Here is a 23,554-nt window from a genome sequence, read left to right as displayed (position 1 = left end):
TTTGAAATAGGATTTAATTAAAACTCACGCAAAGCGTTTTCTTTAACGTTTATTTTATTAAAAAATTCCGAAAAAGACCTGTGTTGTACCTAGTCATTTTGGGGAAAAATTTTACTGGTTGCTGTTGTGGAGGAGCTGGCGTTTTCACCTTGGCCATAATAAACAGAAATGGGTGCAGCAAAAACAAACAAACAAACAAACAAACAAACAAAAACAACACCAAAAAAACCCTCCAAAAAAAACCACACAAACACACACACACACACACACACACACAAACACACACACACACACGCACAAACCTCCTTAGAAAACACGCTGATCCAGCCTTTCAACGTTCTGACGCTTCGGCAAGGCCGGATGGCCAGGCCCGAACCTGGTCTCTGGGCGGGGGCCTGGCCATTCATCCACAGAGGGAGGGGGGTGGGGGGGGGGGGAGGGGCGGCCGACCAGATGGCCCTGCCCTGACATAGTCTTTGGCTGTGGATTGGGTTGACTGGGGCCGGGGCCGAAGAGCTGGTCCCGCCCTCAGCTGGTCGAGAAGCACCAAAGCAAGCCACCACCTTTCTGCAGCCGGAGCCAGGTGCCGGGACTTAACCGGAGCGGGAAAGGACGAGCAGGGGGCACGCTGTCTGCAAGAAGGCAGGGGCTGAAGGGTGCTCATGGTTTCCGACGGGCCATGCAGACCAAGAAGTGTCCGTGCGTGACTGCGGATTTACACACACACACACACACACACACACACACACGCGCGCGCGCGCGCGCGCACACGCACACGCACACGCACACGCAGAAGCACACCCACAACCACACCCACGCACCTCCCCCGGCTCCCCCCCTCCACGCACACGCACACGCACACAGAAAATGAAATGAAATGAAATGAAATGAAATGAAATGAAAAGAAAAACAAACAAACGAAAAAACCCCTCTTTAGTAATGACATTGATCCAGCCGTTCAATGCTTTAGACCCTTCGGCAAGCCCATGTGGCCCGGCCGGGTTACTTGGTCTCTGGACAGGGGCCTGAGCATTCATCCAGAGAGGGAGCTGGACCAGAGGGCCCAGCCCAAGCATGGCGTAAGAGCCCGTCCCGCCCTCTGCTGGTCGAGTAGCGCTAATGCAGGTCACCCTCCTGCAGCCACCTCTGGGGAAGGCAGAAACAGGTGCCCAGACTTGACCTGAGGGGGGAAGGACAAGCAGGGGGCGCGCCGCCTACGAGAAGGCAGGGGCTGAAGGGTGCTCATGGATGCCGACGGACCATTCAGGTCAAGAAGCGTCTGTGCGTGACTGTGTGTTTACGTCCGCAGTCACGCCCAGACAAGCACTCGCCTCCCTCAGACCCTGCTCCCAAGGGCCCCACAGACACGGGGACGAGTCATGCCCTCCCTCGGTAGGGCTAAGCTGTTTGACTGCAGACAGAGGGCATTCTCTCCCTAGGCCCCCACTCTTCACCCTGTTCAGAAGGGCACCCTCGCCCTGGCCCTCAACTTCTTCAACTCCAGCTTCCGGTCTCCCTGATAACTGACCCGTTTATGCAAATCAGTTTCACCTGCCTCAGCCTCAGTGTCCTCTTCCAGAGATGGATTCATGTAACCTGCAAGGTGTCCCTGCTCCCACCACACTGGAAGCCCTCAAGGTGCCATTGGCACCTGGGTCCCCCCTCCCCCCGCCCCCCCCCCGCGCCCCACCGCCCCCAAACCCACCCCCCCCTCCCAAGGGAGGGGCCAAACGCTAAGCTGCTTTCTGTAGGTAAGCTGCTTTCTGTAGGGAGATGCCTCCAGGGATATGCCTATAGGGGTGTGTGTGGGGGGGGGCATTTCACAGAAATGCAGTAAACACAAACACGCACACACACAACTGTGCTACATCCACACAGTGGAATACTACGCTGCGGTAAAAAAGTAGGGAAAAGAAGGAATTCTTGCCAGCATGGATGGAACTGGAGAGCATTATGCTAAGTGAAATTAGCCCGTCAGAGAAAAATGAATACCACACGATCTCACTCATTCGTGGAATATAGAGAACAGCATAGACCGACGAACAGGGACAGATCCATACACATCTATACCACCGCTCTCTGACGGGGCTGTTTGACTGCTGGTGGCCTCTGGCGTCCTGGGCTCAGAGCTAAGGTACGAAAGCATACACATTTCATTCACATCCACCTCAGCCTCTGCCTCCCATGACCCCCAAGGGCCGCTACGACCGGGGTGTTTGCGTCTCCGGTCTCCCCCTCCCCCCTCCCGCAAACCTGGCCCCCTTCCTCCCCCCAACCCCCACCCCCCCACCCCCGCCCTCAGCCCCCCGCACACCCCGCCCGCTCCCTTCAAATGCAAATGGGACCGATGTTTACAACGGTTCATTGCCGAGAGATAGAATCCATTGCAATGAACGAAGAGAAATGAGCACAGAATTAAGAAAGAATAACATAAAGTAAAATAAAACCCCCCAACACTCTTCACGGGTCCCGGGTTGGAGGAGCCTGCCCAAGAGGCGCCGGTCAAGCACCCCAGGCGTCGCAGCCACGTTCGGGAGAGCCTTTCCTTGAGATTGGGCCACCTGCCCCACCCTAAAGTTGGCGTCTCCCAAACAGTGGCGCTTCATTCCTGGGAGCGGCTGATTGGTGGGTCTCTCTGGCTCCTCCCACCACGCTCTGGGGCTATAAAAGCAGGGGCGGCAGCGCCTCGCAGCGTCTATGGTTCGCAGACCTTCTCAGCCCTGGGCGCGTCTGAACGCTGTCTCCGTGTGAACGCTGTCTCGGTCCGAACGCTGTCTCGGTCCGAACGCTGTCTCCGTCCGAACGCTGTCTCCGTCTGAACGCTGTCTCTGTCCGAACGCTGTCTCCCTGTCATTTCGTCTTCCGCGAGGAGTCCGTCCACACCTTTGCGAATCCCTGCGCCTGGACCCCAACATCTGGTGCCCGCTCAGGGCCGGCGTGCTTCCCGCACGGGCTCGATCCGAGGCCGATTCCGGGCTCGCCATGGCCGACAAAGTCAACATGTCTCTGGACGACATCATTAGGCTGAACCGGAGCCAGCGGGGCGGCCGCGGCGGGGGCAGGGACCGAGGCCGGGACCGAGGCCGGGCCGGCTCCCAGGGAGGCCGCAGTGGCGGAGCGCAAACCGCCGCACCAGTGAGCCAGGGCGGCGGGCCGTGCCGGAACCGGGCGGCCCTCGGCCGAGGCAGGAACCGGCCGGCGCCCTACAGCAGGCCGAGACAGCTTCCCGACGCGTGGCCACGCGACCGCTTCCGCAGGGGCTTGGGCAGGGGCGCCGGCCTGGTGACCGGGGGGAAGCTGCTTCTGTCCAACCTGGCCTTCGGAGTGTCCGACGCGGACGTCCAGCAGCTGTTTGCGGAGTTCGGGCCTCTGAAGAAGGCCGGTGTCCACTACGACCGCTCTGGCCGCAGCCTGGGGTCAGCCCACGTGCACTTTGAGCGGAAGGCAGACGCCCTGGAAGCCATGAAACAGTACCACGGCGTGCCTTTGGATGGCCGCCCCCTCAACATCCAGCTCGTCACCTCACAGATACACACGCAGCGCACGCCGGTACAGAGTGGCAACAGAGGCGGGCTGACTACACACCGAGGATCTGGAGGCTTTGGCGGCGGCACGCCGAGTCGCGCCCGCGGAGGCAGCCGGGTTACAGGCAGGGGCACCGGACGCAATTCAAAGCAACAGATCGCTGCGGAGGAGTTGGACGCCCAGCTGGACGCTTACAACTCGATGAGGAGCACCAAAAAGCTGGACGCCCAGGTGAGCACTGGCAGCCCGATGAGGGGCACCAAAAAGTTGGACGCCCAGGTGAACAGTGGCAGCGCGATGAGGGGCACCAAGAAGTTGGACGCCCAGCTGGACGCTTACAACGCGATGAGGGGCGCCGAGGAGTTGGACGCCCAGCTGGACGCTTACAACGCGATGAGGAGCACCAAAAAGCTGGACGCCCAGGTGAGCACTGGCAGCCCGATGAGGGGCACCAAAAAGTTGGACGCCCAGCTGAGCACTGCCGGCGCGATGAGGGACACGGAGGAGATGGACGCCCAGAAGGACGCGTACAATGCCATGAGGGGCGCCGAGGAGTTGGACCCCCAGAAGGACGCGTACAACGCGATGAGGGGCGCCGAGCAGCTGGACCCCCAGAAGGACGCTTACAACGCGATGAGGGGCGCCGAGCAGCTGGACCCACAGAAGGACGCTTACAACGCGATGAGGGGCGCCGAGCAGCTGGACCCCCAGAAGGACGCTTACAACGCGATGAGGGGCGCCGAGGAGTTGGAGGACGCCCTGCTGGACGCTTACAACACGGTCATGGACACCGAGGAGTTGGACGCCCAGCTGGACGCTTACAACACGGTGATGGACACCGAGGAGTTGGATGCCCAGCTGGACGCTTACGACGCCATGATGGACACCAGCTAAAGCACCACCAAGTCAGTGCGTGCGTGGGTGGTGGAGCTAGGCCTGGAAATCGTCTCGCCGTGCTTCCCGAGGGTGGGCTGGCGGGGACCTGTGGCCCATTGGGGAATTGTTTCTTCTGTTTTGAAATAGGATTTAATTAAAACTCACGCAAAGCGTTTTCTTTAACGTTTATTTTATTAAAAAATTCCGAAAAAGACCTGTGTTGTACCTAGTCATTTTGGGGAAAAATTTTACTGGTTGCTGTTGTGGAGGAGCTGGCGTTTTCACCTTGGCCATAATAAACAGAAATGGGTGCAGCAAAAACAAACAAACAAACAAACAAACAAACAAAAACAACAACAAAAAAACCCTCCAAAAAAAACCACACAAACACACACACACACACACACACACACACACACAAACACACACACACACACGCACAAACCTCCTTAGAAAACACGCTGATCCAGCCTTTCAACGTTCTGACGCTTCGGCAAGGCCGGATGGCCAGGCCCGAACCTGGTCTCTGGGCGGGGGCCTGGCCATTCGTCCACAGAGGGAGGGGGGTGGGGGGGGGGAGGGGCGGCCGACCAGATGGCCCTGCCCTGACATAGTCTTTGGCTGTGGATTGGGTTGACTGGGGCCGGGGCCGAAGAGCTGGTCCCGCCCTCAGCTGGTCGAGAAGCACCAAAGCAAGCCACCACCTTTCTGCAGCCGGAGCCAGGTGCCGGGACTTAACCGGAGCAGGAAAGGACGAGCAGGGGGCACGCTGTCTGCAAGAAGGCAGGGGCTGAAGGGTGCTCATGGTTTCCGACGGGCCATGCAGACCAAGAAGTGTCCGTGCGTGACTGCGGATTTACACACACACACACACACACACACACACGCGCGCGCGCGCGCGCGCGCGCACACGCACACGCACACGCACACGCAGAAGCACACCCACAACCACACCCACGCACCTCCCCCGGCTCCCCCCCTCCACGCACACGCACACGCACACAGAAAATGAAATGAAATGAAATGAAATGAAATGAAATGAAAAGAAAAACAAACAAACGAAAAAACCCCTCTTTAGTAATGACATTGATCCAGCCGTTCAATGCTTTAGACCCTTCGGCAAGCCCATGTGGCCCGGCCGGGTTACTTGGTCTCTGGACAGGGGCCTGAGCATTCATCCAGAGAGGGAGCTGGACCAGAGGGCCCAGCCCAAGCATGGCGTAAGAGCCCGTCCCGCCCTCTGCTGGTCGAGTAGCGCTAATGCAGGTCACCCTCCTGCAGCCACCTCTGGGGAAGGCAGAAACAGGTGCCCAGACTTGACCTGAGGGGGGAAGGACAAGCAGGGGGCGCGCCGCCTACGAGAAGGCAGGGGCTGAAGGGTGCTCATGGATGCCGACGGACCATTCAGGTCAAGAAGCGTCTGTGCGTGACTGTGTGTTTACGTCCGCAGTCACGCCCAGACAAGCACTCGCCTCCCTCAGACCCTGCTCCCAAGGGCCCCACAGACACGGGGACGAGTCATGCCCTCCCCCGGTAGGGCTAAGCTGTTTGACTGCAGACAGAGGGCATTCTCTCCCTAGGCCCCCACTCTTCACCCTGTTCAGAAGGGCACCCTCGCCCTGGCCCTCAACTTCTTCAACTCCAGCTTCCGGTCTCCCTGATAACTGACCCGTTTATGCAAATCAGTTTCACCTGCATCAGCCTCAGTGTCCTCTTCCAGAGATGGATTCATGTAACCTGCAAGGTGTCCCTGCTCCCACCACACTGGAAGCCCTCAAGGTGCCATTGGCACCTGGGTCCCCCCTCCCCCCGCCCCCCCCCCCGCGCCCCACCGCCCCCAAACCCACCCCCCCCTCCCAAGGGAGGGGCCAAACGCTAAGCTGCTTTCTGTAGGTAAGCTGCTTTCTGTAGGGAGATGCCTCCAGGGATATGCCTATAGGGGTGTGGGGGGGGGGGGCATTTCACAGAAATGCAGTAAACACAAACACGCACACACACAACTGTGCTACATCCACACAGTGGAATACTACGCTGCGGTAAAAAAGTAGGGAAAAGAAGGAATTCTTGCCAGCATGGATGGAACTGGAGAGCATTATGCTAAGTGAAATTAGCCCGTCAGAGAAAAATGAATACCACACGATCTCACTCATTCGTGGAATATAGAGAACAGCATAGACCGACGAACAGGGACAGATCCATACACATCTATACCACCGCTCTCTGACGGGGCTGTTTGACTGCTGGTGGCCTCTGGCGTCCTGGGCTCAGAGCTAAGGTACGAAAGCATACACATTTCATTCACATCCACCTCAGCCTCTGCCTCCCATGACCCCCAAGGGCCGCTACGACCGGGGTGTTTGCGTCTCCGGTCTCCCCCTCCCCCGTCCCGCAAACCTGGCCCCCTTCCTCCCCCCAACCCCCACCCCCCCCACCCCCGCCCTCAGCCCCCCGCACACCCCGCCCGCTCCCTTCAAATGCAAATGGGACCGATGTTTACAACGGTTCATTGCCGAGAGATAGAATCCATTGCAATGAACGAAGAGAAATGAGCACAGAATTAAGAAAGAATAACATAAAGTAAAATAAAACCCCCCAACACTCTTCACGGGTCCCGGGTTGGAGGAGCCTGCCCAAGAGGCGCCGGTCAAGCACCCCAGGCGTCGCAGCCACGTTCGGGACAGCCTTTCCTTGAGATTGGGCCACCTGCCCCACCCTAAAGTTGGCGTCTCCCAAACAGTGGCGCTTCATTCCTGGGAGCGGCTGATTGGTGGGTCTCTCTGGCTCCTCCCACCACGCTCTGGGGCTATAAAAGCAGGGGCGGCAGCGCCTCGCAGCGTCTATGGTTCGCAGACCTTCTCAGCCCTGGGCGCGTCTGAACGCTGTCTCCGTGTGAACGCTGTCTCGGTCCGAATGCTGTCTCGGTCCGAACGCTGTCTCCGTCCGAACGCTGTCTCCGTCTGAACGCTGTCTCTGTCCGAACGCTGTCTCCCTGTCATTTCGTCTTCCGCGAGGAGTCCGTCCACACCTTTGCGAATCCCTGCGCCTGGACCCCAACATCTGGTGCCCGCTCAGGGCCGGCGTGCTTCCCGCACGGGCTCGATCCGAGGCCGATTCCGGGCCCGCCATGGCCGACAAAGTCAACATGTCTCTGGACGACATCATTAGGCTGAACCGGAGCCAGCGGGGCGGCCGCGGCGGGGGCAGGGACCGAGGCCGGGACCGAGGCCGGGCCGGCTCCCAGGGAGGCCGCAGTGGCGGAGCGCAAACCGCCGCACCAGTGAGCCAGGGCGGCGGGCCGTGCAGGAACCGGGCGGCCCTCGGCCGAGGCAGGAACCGGCCGGCGCCCTACAGCAGGCCGAGACAGCTTCCCGACGCGTGGCCACGCGACCGCTTCCGCAGGGGCTTGGGCAGGGGCGCCGGCCTGGTGACCGGGGGGAAGCTGCTTCTGTCCAACCTGGCCTTCGGAGTGTCCGACGCGGACGTCCAGCAGCTGTTTGCGGAGTTCGGGCCTCTGAAGAAGGCCGGTGTCCACTACGACCGCTCTGGCCGCAGCCTGGGGTCAGCCCACGTGCACTTTGAGCGGAAGGCAGACGCCCTGGAAGCCATGAAACAGTACCACGGCGTGCCTTTGGATGGCCGCCCCCTCAACATCCAGCTCGTCACCTCACAGATACACACGCAGCGCACGCCGGTACAGAGTGGCAACAGAGGCGGGCTGACTACACACCGAGGATCTGGAGGCTTTGGCGGCGGCACGCCGAGTCGCGCCCGCGGAGGCAGCCGGGTTACAGGCAGGGGCACCGGACGCAATTCAAAGCAACAGATCGCTGCGGAGGAGTTGGACGCCCAGCTGGACGCTTACAACTCGATGAGGAGCACCAAAAACCTGGACGCCCAGGTGAGCACTGGCAGCCCGATGAGGGGCACCAAAAAGTTGGACGCCCAGGTGAACAGTGGCAGCGCGATGAGGGGCACCAAGAAGTTGGACGCCCAGCTGGACGCTTACAACGCGATGAGGGGCGCCGAGGAGTTGGACGCCCAGCTGGACGCTTACAACGCGATGAGGAGCACCAAAAAGCTGGACGCCCAGGTGAGCACTGGCAGCCCGATGAGGGGCACCAAAAAGTTGGACGCCCAGCTGAGCACTGCCGGCGCGATGAGGGACACGGAGGAGATGGACGCCCAGAAGGACGCGTACAATGCCATGAGGGGCGCCGAGGAGTTGGACCCCCAGAAGGACGCGTACAACGCGATGAGGGGCGCCGAGCAGCTGGACCCCCAGAAGGACGCTTACAACGCGATGAGGGGCGCCGAGCAGCTGGACCCACAGAAGGACGCTTACAACGCGATGAGGGGCGCCGAGCAGCTGGACCCCCAGAAGGACGCTTACAACGCGATGAGGGGCGCCGAGGAGTTGGAGGACGCCCTGCTGGACGCTTACAACACGGTCATGGACACCGAGGAGTTGGACGCCCAGCTGGACGCTTACAACACGGTGATGGACACCGAGGAGTTGGACGCCCACCTGGACGCTTACGACGCCATGATGGACACCAGCTAAAGCACCACCAAGTCAGTGCGTGCGTGGGTGGTGGAGCTAGGCCTGGAAATCGTCTCGCCGTGCTTCCCGAGGGTGGGCTGGCAGGGACCTGTGGCCCATTGGGGAATTGTTTCTTCTGTTTTGAAATAGGATTTAATTAAAACTCACGCAAAGCGTTTTCTTTAACGTTTATTTTATTAAAAAATTCCGAAAAAGACCTGTGTTGTACCTAGTCATTTTGGGGAAAAATTTTACTGGTTGCTGTTGTGGAGGAGCTGGCGTTTTCACCTTGGCCATAATAAACAGAAATGGGTGCAGCAAAAACAAACAAACAAACAAACAAACAAACAAAAACAACAACAAAAAAACCCTCCAAAAAAAACCACACAAACACACACACACACACACACACACACACAAACACACACACACACACGCACAAACCTCCTTAGAAAACACGCTGATCCAGCCTTTCAACGTTCTGACGCTTCGGCAAGGCCGGATGGCCAGGCCCGAACCTGGTCTCTGGGCGGGGGCCTGGCCATTCATCCACAGAGGGAGGGGGGTGGGGGGGGGGGAGGGGCGGCCGACCAGATGGCCCTGCCCTGACATAGTCTTTGGCTGTGGATTGGGTTGACTGGGGCCGGGGCCGAAGAGCTGGTCCCGCCCTCAGCTGGTCGAGAAGCACCAAAGCAAGCCACCACCTTTCTGCAGCCGGAGCCAGGTGCCGGGACTTAACCGGAGCGGGAAAGGACGAGCAGGGGGCACGCTGTCTGCAAGAAGGCAGGGGCTGAAGGGTGCTCATGGTTTCCGACGGGCCATGCAGACCAAGAAGTGTCCGTGCGTGACTGCGGATTTACACACACACACACACACACACACACACACACGCGCGCGCGCGCGCGCGCACACGCACACGCACACGCACACGCAGAAGCACACCCACAACCACACCCACGCACCTCCCCCGGCTCCCCCCCTCCACGCACACGCACACGCACACAGAAAATGAAATGAAATGAAATGAAATGAAATGAAATGAAAAGAAAAACAAACAAACGAAAAAACCCCTCTTTAGTAATGACATTGATCCAGCCGTTCAATGCTTTAGACCCTTCGGCAAGCCCATGTGGCCCGGCCGGGTTACTTGGTCTCTGGACAGGGGCCTGAGCATTCATCCAGAGAGGGAGCTGGACCAGAGGGCCCAGCCCAAGCATGGCGTAAGAGCCCGTCCCGCCCTCTGCTGGTCGAGTAGCGCTAATGCAGGTCACCCTCCTGCAGCCACCTCTGGGGAAGGCAGAAACAGGTGCCCAGACTTGACCTGAGGGGGGAAGGACAAGCAGGGGGCGCGCCGCCTACGAGAAGGCAGGGGCTGAAGGGTGCTCATGGATGCCGACGGACCATTCAGGTCAAGAAGCGTCTGTGCGTGACTGTGTGTTTACGTCCGCAGTCACGCCCAGACAAGCACTCGCCTCCCTCAGACCCTGCTCCCAAGGGCCCCACAGACACGGGGACGAGTCATGCCCTCCCTCGGTAGGGCTAAGCTGTTTGACTGCAGACAGAGGGCATTCTCTCCCTAGGCCCCCACTCTTCACCCTGTTCAGAAGGGCACCCTCGCCCTGGCCCTCAACTTCTTCAACTCCAGCTTCCGGTCTCCCTGATAACTGACCCGTTTATGCAAATCAGTTTCACCTGCCTCAGCCTCAGTGTCCTCTTCCAGAGATGGATTCATGTAACCTGCAAGGTGTCCCTGCTCCCACCACACTGGAAGCCCTCAAGGTGCCATTGGCACCTGGGTCCCCCCTCCCCCCGCCCCCCCCCCGCGCCCCACCGCCCCCAAACCCACCCCCCCCTCCCAAGGGAGGGGCCAAACGCTAAGCTGCTTTCTGTAGGTAAGCTGCTTTCTGTAGGGAGATGCCTCCAGGGATATGCCTATAGGGGTGTGTGTGGGGGGGGGCATTTCACAGAAATGCAGTAAACACAAACACGCACACACACAACTGTGCTACATCCACACAGTGGAATACTACGCTGCGGTAAAAAAGTAGGGAAAAGAAGGAATTCTTGCCAGCATGGATGGAACTGGAGAGCATTATGCTAAGTGAAATTAGCCCGTCAGAGAAAAATGAATACCACACGATCTCACTCATTCGTGGAATATAGAGAACAGCATAGACCGACGAACAGGGACAGATCCATACACATCTATACCACCGCTCTCTGACGGGGCTGTTTGACTGCTGGTGGCCTCTGGCGTCCTGGGCTCAGAGCTAAGGTACGAAAGCATACACATTTCATTCACATCCACCTCAGCCTCTGCCTCCCATGACCCCCAAGGGCCGCTACGACCGGGGTGTTTGCGTCTCCGGTCTCCCCCTCCCCCCTCCCGCAAACCTGGCCCCCTTCCTCCCCCCAACCCCCACCCCCCCACCCCCGCCCTCAGCCCCCCGCACACCCCGCCCGCTCCCTTCAAATGCAAATGGGACCGATGTTTACAACGGTTCATTGCCGAGAGATAGAATCCATTGCAATGAACGAAGAGAAATGAGCACAGAATTAAGAAAGAATAACATAAAGTAAAATAAAACCCCCCAACACTCTTCACGGGTCCCGGGTTGGAGGAGCCTGCCCAAGAGGCGCCGGTCAAGCACCCCAGGCGTCGCAGCCACGTTCGGGAGAGCCTTTCCTTGAGATTGGGCCACCTGCCCCACCCTAAAGTTGGCGTCTCCCAAACAGTGGCGCTTCATTCCTGGGAGCGGCTGATTGGTGGGTCTCTCTGGCTCCTCCCACCACGCTCTGGGGCTATAAAAGCAGGGGCGGCAGCGCCTCGCAGCGTCTATGGTTCGCAGACCTTCTCAGCCCTGGGCGCGTCTGAACGCTGTCTCCGTGTGAACGCTGTCTCGGTCCGAACGCTGTCTCGGTCCGAACGCTGTCTCCGTCCGAACGCTGTCTCCGTCTGAACGCTGTCTCTGTCCGAACGCTGTCTCCCTGTCATTTCGTCTTCCGCGAGGAGTCCGTCCACACCTTTGCGAATCCCTGCGCCTGGACCCCAACATCTGGTGCCCGCTCAGGGCCGGCGTGCTTCCCGCACGGGCTCGATCCGAGGCCGATTCCGGGCTCGCCATGGCCGACAAAGTCAACATGTCTCTGGACGACATCATTAGGCTGAACCGGAGCCAGCGGGGCGGCCGCGGCGGGGGCAGGGACCGAGGCCGGGACCGAGGCCGGGCCGGCTCCCAGGGAGGCCGCAGTGGCGGAGCGCAAACCGCCGCACCAGTGAGCCAGGGCGGCGGGCCGTGCCGGAACCGGGCGGCCCTCGGCCGAGGCAGGAACCGGCCGGCGCCCTACAGCAGGCCGAGACAGCTTCCCGACGCGTGGCCACGCGACCGCTTCCGCAGGGGCTTGGGCAGGGGCGCCGGCCTGGTGACCGGGGGGAAGCTGCTTCTGTCCAACCTGGCCTTCGGAGTGTCCGACGCGGACGTCCAGCAGCTGTTTGCGGAGTTCGGGCCTCTGAAGAAGGCCGGTGTCCACTACGACCGCTCTGGCCGCAGCCTGGGGTCAGCCCACGTGCACTTTGAGCGGAAGGCAGACGCCCTGGAAGCCATGAAACAGTACCACGGCGTGCCTTTGGATGGCCGCCCCCTCAACATCCAGCTCGTCACCTCACAGATACACACGCAGCGCACGCCGGTACAGAGTGGCAACAGAGGCGGGCTGACTACACACCGAGGATCTGGAGGCTTTGGCGGCGGCACGCCGAGTCGCGCCCGCGGAGGCAGCCGGGTTACAGGCAGGGGCACCGGACGCAATTCAAAGCAACAGATCGCTGCGGAGGAGTTGGACGCCCAGCTGGACGCTTACAACTCGATGAGGAGCACCAAAAACCTGGACGCCCAGGTGAGCACTGGCAGCCCGATGAGGGGCACCAAAAAGTTGGACGCCCAGGTGAACAGTGGCAGCGCGATGAGGGGCACCAAGAAGTTGGACGCCCAGCTGGACGCTTACAACGCGATGAGGGGCGCCGAGGAGTTGGACGCCCAGCTGGACGCTTACAACGCGATGAGGAGCACCAAAAAGCTGGACGCCCAGGTGAGCACTGGCAGCCCGATGAGGGGCACCAAAAAGTTGGACGCCCAGCTGAGCACTGCCGGCGCGATGAGGGACACGGAGGAGATGGACGCCCAGAAGGACGCGTACAATGCCATGAGGGGCGCCGAGGAGTTGGACCCCCAGAAGGACGCGTACAACGCGATGAGGGGCGCCGAGCAGCTGGACCCCCAGAAGGACGCTTACAACGCGATGAGGGGCGCCGAGCAGCTGGACCCACAGAAGGACGCTTACAACGCGATGAGGGGCGCCGAGCAGCTGGACCCCCAGAAGGACGCTTACAACGCGATGAGGGGCGCCGAGGAGTTGGAGGACGCCCTGCTGGACGCTTACAACACGGTCATGGACACCGAGGAGTTGGACGCCCAGCTGGACGCTTACAACACGGTGATGGACACCGAGGAGTTGGATGCCCAGCTGGACGCTTACGACGCCATGATGGACACCAGCTAAAGCACCACCAAGTCAGTGCGTGCGTGGGTGGTGGAGCTAGGCCTGGAAATCGTCTCGCCGTGCTTCCCGAGGGTGGGCTGGCGGGGACCTGTGGCCCATTGGGGAATTGTTTCTTCTGTTTTGAAATAGGATTTAATTAAAACTCACGCAAAGCGTTTTCTTTAACGTTTATTTTATTAAAAAATTCCGAAAAAGACCTGTGTTGTACCTAGTCATTTTGGGGAAAAATTTTACTGGTTGCTGTTGTGGAGGAGCTGGCGTTTTCACCTTGGCCATAATAAACAGAAATGGGTGCAGCAAAAACAAACAAACAAACAAACAAACAAACAAAAACAACAACAAAAAAACCCTCCAAAAAAAACCACACAAACACACACACACACACACACACACACACACACAAACACACACACACACACGCACAAACCTCCTTAGAAAACACGCTGATCCAGCCTTTCAACGTTCTGACGCTTCGGCAAGGCCGGATGGCCAGGCCCGAACCTGGTCTCTGGGCGGGGGCCTGGCCATTCATCCACAGAGGGAGGGGGGTGGGGGGGGGGAGGGGCGGCCGACCAGATGGCCCTGCCCTGACATAGTCTTTGGCTGTGGATTGGGTTGACTGGGGCCGGGGCCGAAGAGCTGGTCCCGCCCTCAGCTGGTCGAGAAGCACCAAAGCAAGCCACCACCTTTCTGCAGCCGGAGCCAGGTGCCGGGACTTAACCGGAGCAGGAAAGGACGAGCAGGGGGCACGCTGTCTGCAAGAAGGCAGGGGCTGAAGGGTGCTCATGGTTTCCGACGGGCCATGCAGACCAAGAAGTGTCCGTGCGTGACTGCGGGTTTACACACACACACACACACACACACACGCGCGCGCGCGCGCGCGCGCGCGCACACGCACACGCACACGCACACGCAGAAGCACACCCACAACCACACCCACGCACCTCCCCCGGCTCCCCCCCTCCACGCACACGCACACGCACACAGAAAATGAAATGAAATGAAATGAAATGAAATGAAATGAAAAGAAAAACAAACAAACGAAAAAACCCCTCTTTAGTAATGACATTGATCCAGCCGTTCAATGCTTTAGACCCTTCGGCAAGCCCATGTGGCCCGGCCGGGTTACTTGGTCTCTGGACAGGGGCCTGAGCATTCATCCAGAGAGGGAGCTGGACCAGAGGGCCCAGCCCAAGCATGGCGTAAGAGCCCGTCCCGCCCTCTGCTGGTCGAGTAGCGCTAATGCAGGTCACCCTCCTGCAGCCACCTCTGGGGAAGGCAGAAACAGGTGCCCAGACTTGACCTGAGGGGGGAAGGACAAGCAGGGGGCGCGCCGCCTACGAGAAGGCAGGGGCTGAAGGGTGCTCATGGATGCCGACGGACCATTCAGGTCAAGAAGCGTCTGTGCGTGACTGTGTGTTTACGTCCGCAGTCACGCCCAGACAAGCACTCGCCTCCCTCAGACCCTGCTCCCAAGGGCCCCACAGACACGGGGACGAGTCATGCCCTCCCCCGGTAGGGCTAAGCTGTTTGACTGCAGACAGAGGGCATTCTCTCCCTAGGCCCCCACTCTTCACCCTGTTCAGAAGGGCACCCTCGCCCTGGCCCTCAACTTCTTCAACTCCAGCTTCCGGTCTCCCTGATAACTGACCCGTTTATGCAAATCAGTTTCACCTGCATCAGCCTCAGTGTCCTCTTCCAGAGATGGATTCATGTAACCTGCAAGGTGTCCCTGCTCCCACCACACTGGAAGCCCTCAAGGTGCCATTGGCACCTGGGTCCCCCCTCCCCCCGCCCCCCCCCCCGCGCCCCACCGCCCCCAAACCCACCCCCCCCTCCCAAGGGAGGGGCCAAACGCTAAGCTGCTTTCTGTAGGTAAGCTGCTTTCTGTAGGGAGATGCCTCCAGGGATATGCCTATAGGGGTGTGGGGGGGGGGGGGCATTTCACAGAAATGCAGTAAACACAAACACGCACACACACAACTGTGCTACATCCACACAGTGGAATACTACGCTGCGGTAAAAAAGTAGGGAAAAGAAGGAATTCTTGCCAGCATGGATGGAACTGGAGAGCATTATGCTAAGTGAAATTAGCCCGTCAGAGAAAAATGAATACCACACGATCTCACTCATTCGTGGAATATAGAGAACAGCATAGACCGACGAACAGGGACAGATCCATACACATCTATACCACCGCTCTCTGACGGGGCTGTTTGACTGCTGGTGGCCTCTGGCGTCCTGGGCTCAGAGCTAAGGTACGAAAGCATACACATTTCATTCACATCCACCTCAGCCTCTGCCTCCCATGACCCCCAAGGGCCGCTACGACCGGGGTGTTTGCGTCTCCGGTCTCCCCCTCCCCCGTCCCGCAAACCTGGCCCCCTTCCTCCCCCCAACCCCCACCCCCCCCACCCCCGCCCTCAGCCCCCCGCACACCCCGCCCGCTCCCTTCAAATGCAAATGGGACCGATGTTTACAACGGTTCATTGCCGAGAGATAGAATCCATTGCAATGAACGAAGAGAAATGAGCACAGAATTAAGAAAGAATAACATAAAGTAAAATAAAACCCCCCAACACTCTTCACGGGTCCCGGGTTGGAGGAGCCTGCCCAAGAGGCGCCGGTCAAGCACCCCAGGCGTCGCAGCCACGTTCGGGAGAGCCTTTCCTTGAGATTGGGCCACCTGCCCCACCCTAAAGTTGGCGTCTCCCAAACAGTGGCGCTTCATTCCTGGGAGCGGCTGATTGGTGGGTCTCTCTGGCTCCTCCCACCACGCTCTGGGGCTATAAAAGCAGGGGCGGCAGCGCCTCGCAGCGTCTATGGTTCGCAGACCTTCTCAGCCCTGGGCGCGTCTGAACGCTGTCTCCGTGTGAACGCTGTCTCGGTCCGAATGCTGTCTCGGTCCGAACGCTGTCTCCGTCCGAACGCTGTCTCCGTCTGAACGCTGTCTCTGTCCGAACGCTGTCTCCCTGTCATTTCGTCTTCCGCGAGGAGTCCGTCCACACCTTTGCGAATCCCTGCGCCTGGACCCCAACATCTGGTGCCCGCTCAGGGCCGGCGTGCTTCCCGCACGGGCTCGATCCGAGGCCGATTCCGGGCCCGCCATGGCCGACAAAGTCAACATGTCTCTGGACGACATCATTAGGCTGAACCGGAGCCAGCGGGGCGGCCGCGGCGGGGGCAGGGACCGAGGCCGGGACCGAGGCCGGGCCGGCTCCCAGGGAGGCCGCAGTGGCGGAGCGCAAACCGCCGCACCAGTGAGCCAGGGCGGCGGGCCGTGCAGGAACCGGGCGGCCCTCGGCCGAGGCAGGAACCGGCCGGCGCCCTACAGCAGGCCGAGACAGCTTCCCGACGCGTGGCCACGCGACCGCTTCCGCAGGGGCTTGGGCAGGGGCGCCGGCCTGGTGACCGGGGGGAAGCTGCTTCTGTCCAACCTGGCCTTCGGAGTGTCCGACGCGGACGTCCAGCAGCTGTTTGCGGAGTTCGGGCCTCTGAAGAAGGCCGGTGTCCACTACGACCGCTCTGGCCGCAGCCTGGGGTCAGCCCACGTGCACTTTGAGCGGAAGGCAGACGCCCTGGAAGCCATGAAACAGTACCACGGCGTGCCTTTGGATGGCCGCCCCCTCAACATCCAGCTCGTCACCTCACAGATACACACGCAGCGCAGGCCGGTACAGAGTGGCAACAGAGGCGGGCTGACTACACACCGAGGATCTGGAGGCTTTGGCGGCGGCACACCGAGTCGCGCCCGCGGAGGCAGCCGGGTTACAGGCAGGGGCACCGGACGCAATTCAAAGCAACAGATCGCTGCGGAGGAGTTGGACGCCCAGCTGGACGCTTACAACTCGATGAGGAGCACCAAAAACCTGGACGCCCAGGTGAGCACTGGCAGCCCGATGAGGGGCACCAAAAAGTTGGACGCCCAGGTGAACAGTGGCAGCGCGATGAGGGGCACCAAGAAGTTGGACGCCCAGCTGGACGCTTACAACGCGATGAGGGGCGCCGAGGAGTTGGACGCCCAGCTGGACGCTTACAACGCGATGAGGAGCACCAAAAAGCTGGACGCCCAGGTGAGCACTGGCAGCCCGATGAGGGGCACCAAAAAGTTGGACGCCCAGCTGAGCACTGCCGGCGCGATGAGGGACACGGAGGAGATGGACGCCCAGAAGGACGCGTACAATGCCATGAGGGGCGCCGAGGAGTTGGACCCCCAGAAGGACGCGTACAACGTGATGAGGGGCGCCGAGCAGCTGGACCCCCAGAAGGACGCTTACAACGCGATGAGGGGCGCCGAGCAGCTGGACCCACAGAAGGACGCTTACAACGCGATGAGGGGCGCCGAGCAGCTGGACCCCCAGAAGGACGCTTACAACGCGATGAGGGGCGCCGAGGAGTTGGAGGACGCCCTGCTGGACGCTTACAACACGGTCATGGACACCGAGGAGTTGGACGCCCAGCTGGACGCTTACAACACGGTGATGGACACCGAGGAGTTGGACGCCCACCTGGACGCTTACGACGCCATGATGGACACCAGCTAAAGCACCACCAAGTCAGTGCGTGCGTGGGTGGTGGAGCTAGGCCTGGAAATCGTCTCGCCGTGCTTCCCGAGGGTGGGCTGGCGGGGACCTGTGGCCCATTGGGGAATTGTTTCTTCTGTTTTGAAATAGGATTTAATTAAAACTCACGCAAAGCGTTTTCTTTAACGTTTATTTTATTAAAAAATTCCGAAAAAGACCTGTGTTGTACCTAGTCATTTTGGGGAAAAATTTTACTGGTTGCTGTTGTGGAGGAGCTGGCGTTTTCACCTTGGCCATAATAAACAGAAATGGGTGCAGCAAAAACAAACAAACAAACAAACAAACAAACAAAAACAACACCAAAAAAACCCTCCAAAAAAAACCACACAAACACACACACACACACACACACACACACACACAAACACACACACACACACGCACAAACCTCCTTAGAAAACACGCTGATCCAGCCTTTCAACGTTCTGACGCTTCGGCAAGGCCGGATGGCCAGGCCCGAACCTGGTCTCTGGGCGGGGGCCTGGCCATTCATCCACAGAGGGAGGGGGGTGGGGGGGGGGGAGGGGCGGCCGACCAGATGGCCCTGCCCTGACATAGTCTTTGGCTGTGGATTGGGTTGACTGGGGCCGGGGCCGAAGAGCTGGTCCCGCCCTCAGCTGGTCGAGAAGCACCAAAGCAAGCCACCACCTTTCTGCAGCCGGAGCCAGGTGCCGGGACTTAACCGGAGCAGGAAAGGACGAGCAGGGGGCACGCTGTCTGCAAGAAGGCAGGGGCTGAAGGGTGCTCATGGTTTCCGACGGGCCATGCAGACCAAGAAGTGTCCGTGCGTGACTGCGGATTTACACACACACACACACACACACACACACGCGCGCGCGCGCGCGCGCGCGCACACGCACACGCACACGCACACGCAGAAGCACACCCACAACCACACCCACGCACCTCCCCCGGCTCCCCCCCTCCACGCACACGCACACGCACACAGAAAATGAAATGAAATGAAATGAAATGAAATGAAAAGAAAAACAAACAAACGAAAAAACCCCTCTTTAGTAATGACATTGATCCAGCCGTTCAATGCTTTAGACCCTTCGGCAAGCCCATGTGGCCCGGCCGGGTTACTTGGTCTCTGGACAGGGGCCTGAGCATTCATCCAGAGAGGGAGCTGGACCAGAGGGCCCAGCCCAAGCATGGCGTAAGAGCCCGTCCCGCCCTCTGCTGGTCGAGTAGCGCTAATGCAGGTCACCCTCCTGCAGCCACCTCTGGGGAAGGCAGAAACAGGTGCCCAGACTTGACCTGAGGGGGGAAGGACAAGCAGGGGGCGCGCCGCCTACGAGAAGGCAGGGGCTGAAGGGTGCTCATGGATGCCGACGGACCATTCAGGTCAAGAAGCGTCTGTGCGTGACTGTGTGTTTACGTCCGCAGTCACGCCCAGACAAGCACTCGCCTCCCTCAGACCCTGCTCCCAAGGGCCCCACAGACACGGGGACGAGTCATGCCCTCCCCCGGTAGGGCTAAGCTGTTTGACTGCAGACAGAGGGCATTCTCTCCCTAGGCCCCCACTCTTCACCCTGTTCAGAAGGGCACCCTCGCCCTGGCCCTCAACTTCTTCAACTCCAGCTTCCGGTCTCCCTGATAACTGACCCGTTTATGCAAATCAGTTTCACCTGCATCAGCCTCAGTGTCCTCTTCCAGAGATGGATTCATGTAACCTGCAAGGTGTCCCTGCTCCCACCACACTGGAAGCCCTCAAGGTGCCATTGGCACCTGGGTCCCCCCTCCCCCCGCCCCCCCCCCCGCGCCCCACCGCCCCCAAACCCACCCCCCCCTCCCAAGGGAGGGGCCAAACGCTAAGCTGCTTTCTGTAGGTAAGCTGCTTTCTGTAGGGAGATGCCTCCAGGGATATGCCTATAGGGGTGTGGGGGGGGGGGGGCATTTCACAGAAATGCAGTAAACACAAACACGCACACACACAACTGTGCTACATCCACACAGTGGAATACTACGCTGCGGTAAAAAAGTAGGGAAAAGAAGGAATTCTTGCCAGCATGGATGGAACTGGAGAGCATTATGCTAAGTGAAATTAGCCCGTCAGAGAAAAATGAATACCACACGATCTCACTCATTCGTGGAATATAGAGAACAGCATAGACCGACGAACAGGGACAGATCCATACACATCTATACCACCGCTCTCTGACGGGGCTGTTTGACTGCTGGTGGCCTCTGGCGTCCTGGGCTCAGAGCTAAGGTACGAAAGCATACACATTTCATTCACATCCACCTCAGCCTCTGCCTCCCATGACCCCCAAGGGCCGCTACGACCGGGGTGTTTGCGTCTCCGGTCTCCCCCTCCCCCGTCCCGCAAACCTGGCCCCCTTCCTCCCCCCAACCCCCACCCCCCCCACCCCCGCCCTCAGCCCCCCGCACACCCCGCCCGCTCCCTTCAAATGCAAATGGGACCGATGTTTACAACGGTTCATTGCCGAGAGATAGAATCCATTGCAATGAACGAAGAGAAATGAGCACAGAATTAAGAAAGAATAACATAAAGTAAAATAAAACCCCCCAACACTCTTCACGGGTCCCGGGTTGGAGGAGCCTGCCCAAGAGGCGCCGGTCAAGCACCCCAGGCGTCGCAGCCACGTTCGGGAGAGCCTTTCCTTGAGATTGGGCCACCTGCCCCACCCTAAAGTTGGCGTCTCCCAAACAGTGGCGCTTCATTCCTGGGAGCGGCTGATTGGTGGGTCTCTCTGGCTCCTCCCACCACGCTCTGGGGCTATAAAAGCAGGGGCGGCAGCGCCTCGCAGCGTCTATGGTTCGCAGACCTTCTCAGCCCTGGGCGCGTCTGAACGCTGTCTCCGTGTGAACGCTGTCTCGGTCCGAATGCTGTCTCGGTCCGAACGCTGTCTCCGTCCGAACGCTGTCTCCGTCTGAACGCTGTCTCTGTCCGAACGCTGTCTCCCTGTCATTTCGTCTTCCGCGAGGAGTCCGTCCACACCTTTGCGAATCCCTGCGCCTGGACCCCAACATCTGGTGCCCGCTCAGGGCCGGCGTGCTTCCCGCACGGGCTCGATCCGAGGCCGATTCCGGGCCCGCCATGGCCGACAAAGTCAACATGTCTCTGGACGACATCATTAGGCTGAACCGGAGCCAGCGGGGCGGCCGCGGCGGGGGCAGGGACCGAGGCCGGGACCGAGGCCGGGCCGGCTCCCAGGGAGGCCGCAGTGGCGGAGCGCAAACCGCCGCACCAGTGAGCCAGGGCGGCGGGCCGTGCAGGAACCGGGCGGCCCTCGGCCGAGGCAGGAACCGGCCGGCGCCCTACAGCAGGCCGAGACAGCTTCCCGACGCGTGGCCACGCGACCGCTTCCGCAGGGGCTTGGGCAGGGGCGCCGGCCTGGTGACCGGGGGGAAGCTGCTTCTGTCCAACCTGGCCTTCGGAGTGTCCGACGCGGACGTCCAGCAGCTGTTTGCGGAGTTCGGGCCTCTGAAGAAGGCCGGTGTCCACTACGACCGCTCTGGCCGCAGCCTGGGGTCAGCCCACGTGCACTTTGAGCGGAAGGCAGACGCCCTGGAAGCCATGAAACAGTACCACGGCGTGCCTTTGGATGGCCGCCCCCTCAACATCCAGCTCGTCACCTCACAGATACACACGCAGCGCAGGCCGGTACAGAGTGGCAACAGAGGCGGGCTGACTACACACCGAGGATCTGGAGGCTTTGGCGGCGGCACGCCGAGTCGCGCCCGCGGAGGCAGCCGGGTTACAGGCAGGGGCACCGGACGCAATTCAAAGCAACAGATCGCTGCGGAGGAGTTGGACGCCCAGCTGGACGCTTACAACTCGATGAGGAGCACCAAAAACCTGGACGCCCAGGTGAGCACTGGCAGCCCGATGAGGGGCACCAAAAAGTTGGACGCCCAGGTGAACAGTGGCAGCGCGATGAGGGGCACCAAGAAGTTGGACGCCCAGCTGGACGCTTACAACGCGATGAGGGGCGCCGAGGAGTTGGACGCCCAGCTGGACGCTTACAACGCGATGAGGAGCACCAAAAAGCTGGACGCCCAGGTGAGCACTGGCAGCCCGATGAGGGGCACCAAAAAGTTGGACGCCCAGCTGAGCACTGCCGGCGCGATGAGGGACACGGAGGAGATGGACGCCCAGAAGGACGCGTACAATGCCATGAGGGGCGCCGAGGAGTTGGACCCCCAGAAGGACGCGTACAATGTGATGAGGGGCGCCGAGCAGCTGGACCCCCAGAAGGACGCTTACAACGCGATGAGGGGCGCCGAGCAGCTGGACCCACAGAAGGACGCTTACAACGCGATGAGGGGCGCCGAGCAGCTGGACCCCCAGAAGGACGCTTACAACGCGATGAGGGGCGCCGAGGAGTTGGAGGACGCCCTGCTGGACGCTTACAACACGGTCATGGACACCGAGGAGTTGGACGCCCAGCTGGACGCTTACAACACGGTGATGGACACCGAGGAGTTGGACGCCCACCTGGACGCTTACGACGCCATGATGGACACCAGCTAAAGCACCACCAAGTCAGTGCGTGCGTGGGTGGTGGAGCTAGGCCTGGAAATCGTCTCGCCGTGCTTCCCGAGGGTGGGCTGGCGGGGACCTGTGGCCCATTGGGGAATTGTTTCTTCTGTTTTGAAATAGGATTTAATTAAAACTCACGCAAAGCGTTTTCTTTAACGTTTATTTTATTAAAAAATTCCGAAAAAGACCTGTGTTGTACCTAGTCATTTTGGGGAAAAATTTTACTGGTTGCTGTTGTGGAGGAGCTGGCGTTTTCACCTTGGCCATAATAAACAGAAATGGGTGCAGCAAAAACAAACAAACAAACAAACAAACAAACAAAAACAACAACAAAAAAACCCTCCAAAAAAAACCACACAAACACACACACACACACACACACACACACACACAAACACACACACACACACGCACAAACCTCCTTAGAAAACACGCTGATCCAGCCTTTCAACGTTCTGACGCTTCGGCAAGGCCGGATGGCCAGGCCCGAACCTGGTCTCTGGGCGGGGGCCTGGCCATTCATCCACAGAGGGAGGGGGGTGGGGGGGGGGGAGGGGCGGCCGACCAGATGGCCCTGCCCTGACATAGTCTTTGGCTGTGGATTGGGTTGACTGGGGCCGGGGCCGAAGAGCTGGTCCCGCCCTCAGCTGGTCGAGAAGCACCAAAGCAAGCCACCACCTTTCTGCAGCCGGAGCCAGGTGCCGGGACTTAACCGGAGCGGGAAAGGACGAGCAGGGGGCACGCTGTCTGCAAGAAGGCAGGGGCTGAAGGGTGCTCATGGTTTCCGACGGGCCATGCAGACCAAGAAGTGTCCGTGCGTGACTGCGGATTTACACACACACACACACACACACACACACACACGCGCGCGCGCGCGCGCGCACACGCACACGCACACGCACACGCACACGCACACGCAGAAGCACACCCACAACCACACCCACGCACCTCCCCCGGCTC

The 23,554-nt window shown here is 60.0% G+C and overlaps 5 protein-coding genes across 5 annotated transcripts; all 5 read left to right on the top strand.

The window, feature by feature from the left end:
* Positions 1-2,982: 2,982 nt before the first annotated feature.
* Positions 2,983-3,759, top strand: LOC308519292 (THO complex subunit 4-like; the record flags this gene model as incomplete). Its single annotated transcript, XM_081091277.1, has 1 exon — positions 2,983-3,759. A coding segment is annotated over one exon (777 nt), but the record flags the coding sequence as incomplete, so codon positions are not given.
* Positions 3,760-7,516: 3,757 nt separating this feature from the next.
* LOC308519291 (THO complex subunit 4-like) lies at positions 7,517-8,302 on the top strand (the record flags this gene model as incomplete). The annotated part of the gene is made up of 1 exon (XM_081091276.1): positions 7,517-8,302. A coding segment is annotated over exon 1 (777 nt), but the record flags the coding sequence as incomplete, so codon positions are not given.
* A 3,762-nt stretch (positions 8,303-12,064) lies between these two features.
* Positions 12,065-12,841, top strand: LOC308519290 (THO complex subunit 4-like; the record flags this gene model as incomplete). The annotated part of the gene is made up of 1 exon (XM_081091275.1): positions 12,065-12,841. A coding segment is annotated over one exon (777 nt), but the record flags the coding sequence as incomplete, so codon positions are not given.
* Positions 12,842-16,599: 3,758 nt separating this feature from the next.
* On the top strand, positions 16,600-17,385 carry LOC308519289 (THO complex subunit 4-like; the record flags this gene model as incomplete). Its single annotated transcript, XM_081091274.1, has 1 exon — positions 16,600-17,385. A coding segment is annotated over exon 1 (777 nt), but the record flags the coding sequence as incomplete, so codon positions are not given.
* Positions 17,386-21,148: 3,763 nt separating this feature from the next.
* LOC308519288 (THO complex subunit 4-like) lies at positions 21,149-21,925 on the top strand (the record flags this gene model as incomplete). The annotated part of the gene is made up of 1 exon (XM_081091273.1): positions 21,149-21,925. A coding segment is annotated over one exon (777 nt), but the record flags the coding sequence as incomplete, so codon positions are not given.
* Positions 21,926-23,554: the final 1,629 nt, after the last annotated feature.

Source organism: Myotis nattereri (genome assembly GCF_964212035.1).
Source record: "Myotis nattereri genome assembly, chromosome: 5".
In the NCBI taxonomy this organism is placed as follows: Eukaryota; Metazoa; Chordata; class Mammalia; order Chiroptera; family Vespertilionidae; genus Myotis; species Myotis nattereri.
This window is presented reverse-complemented; position numbering and strand designations above follow the sequence as displayed.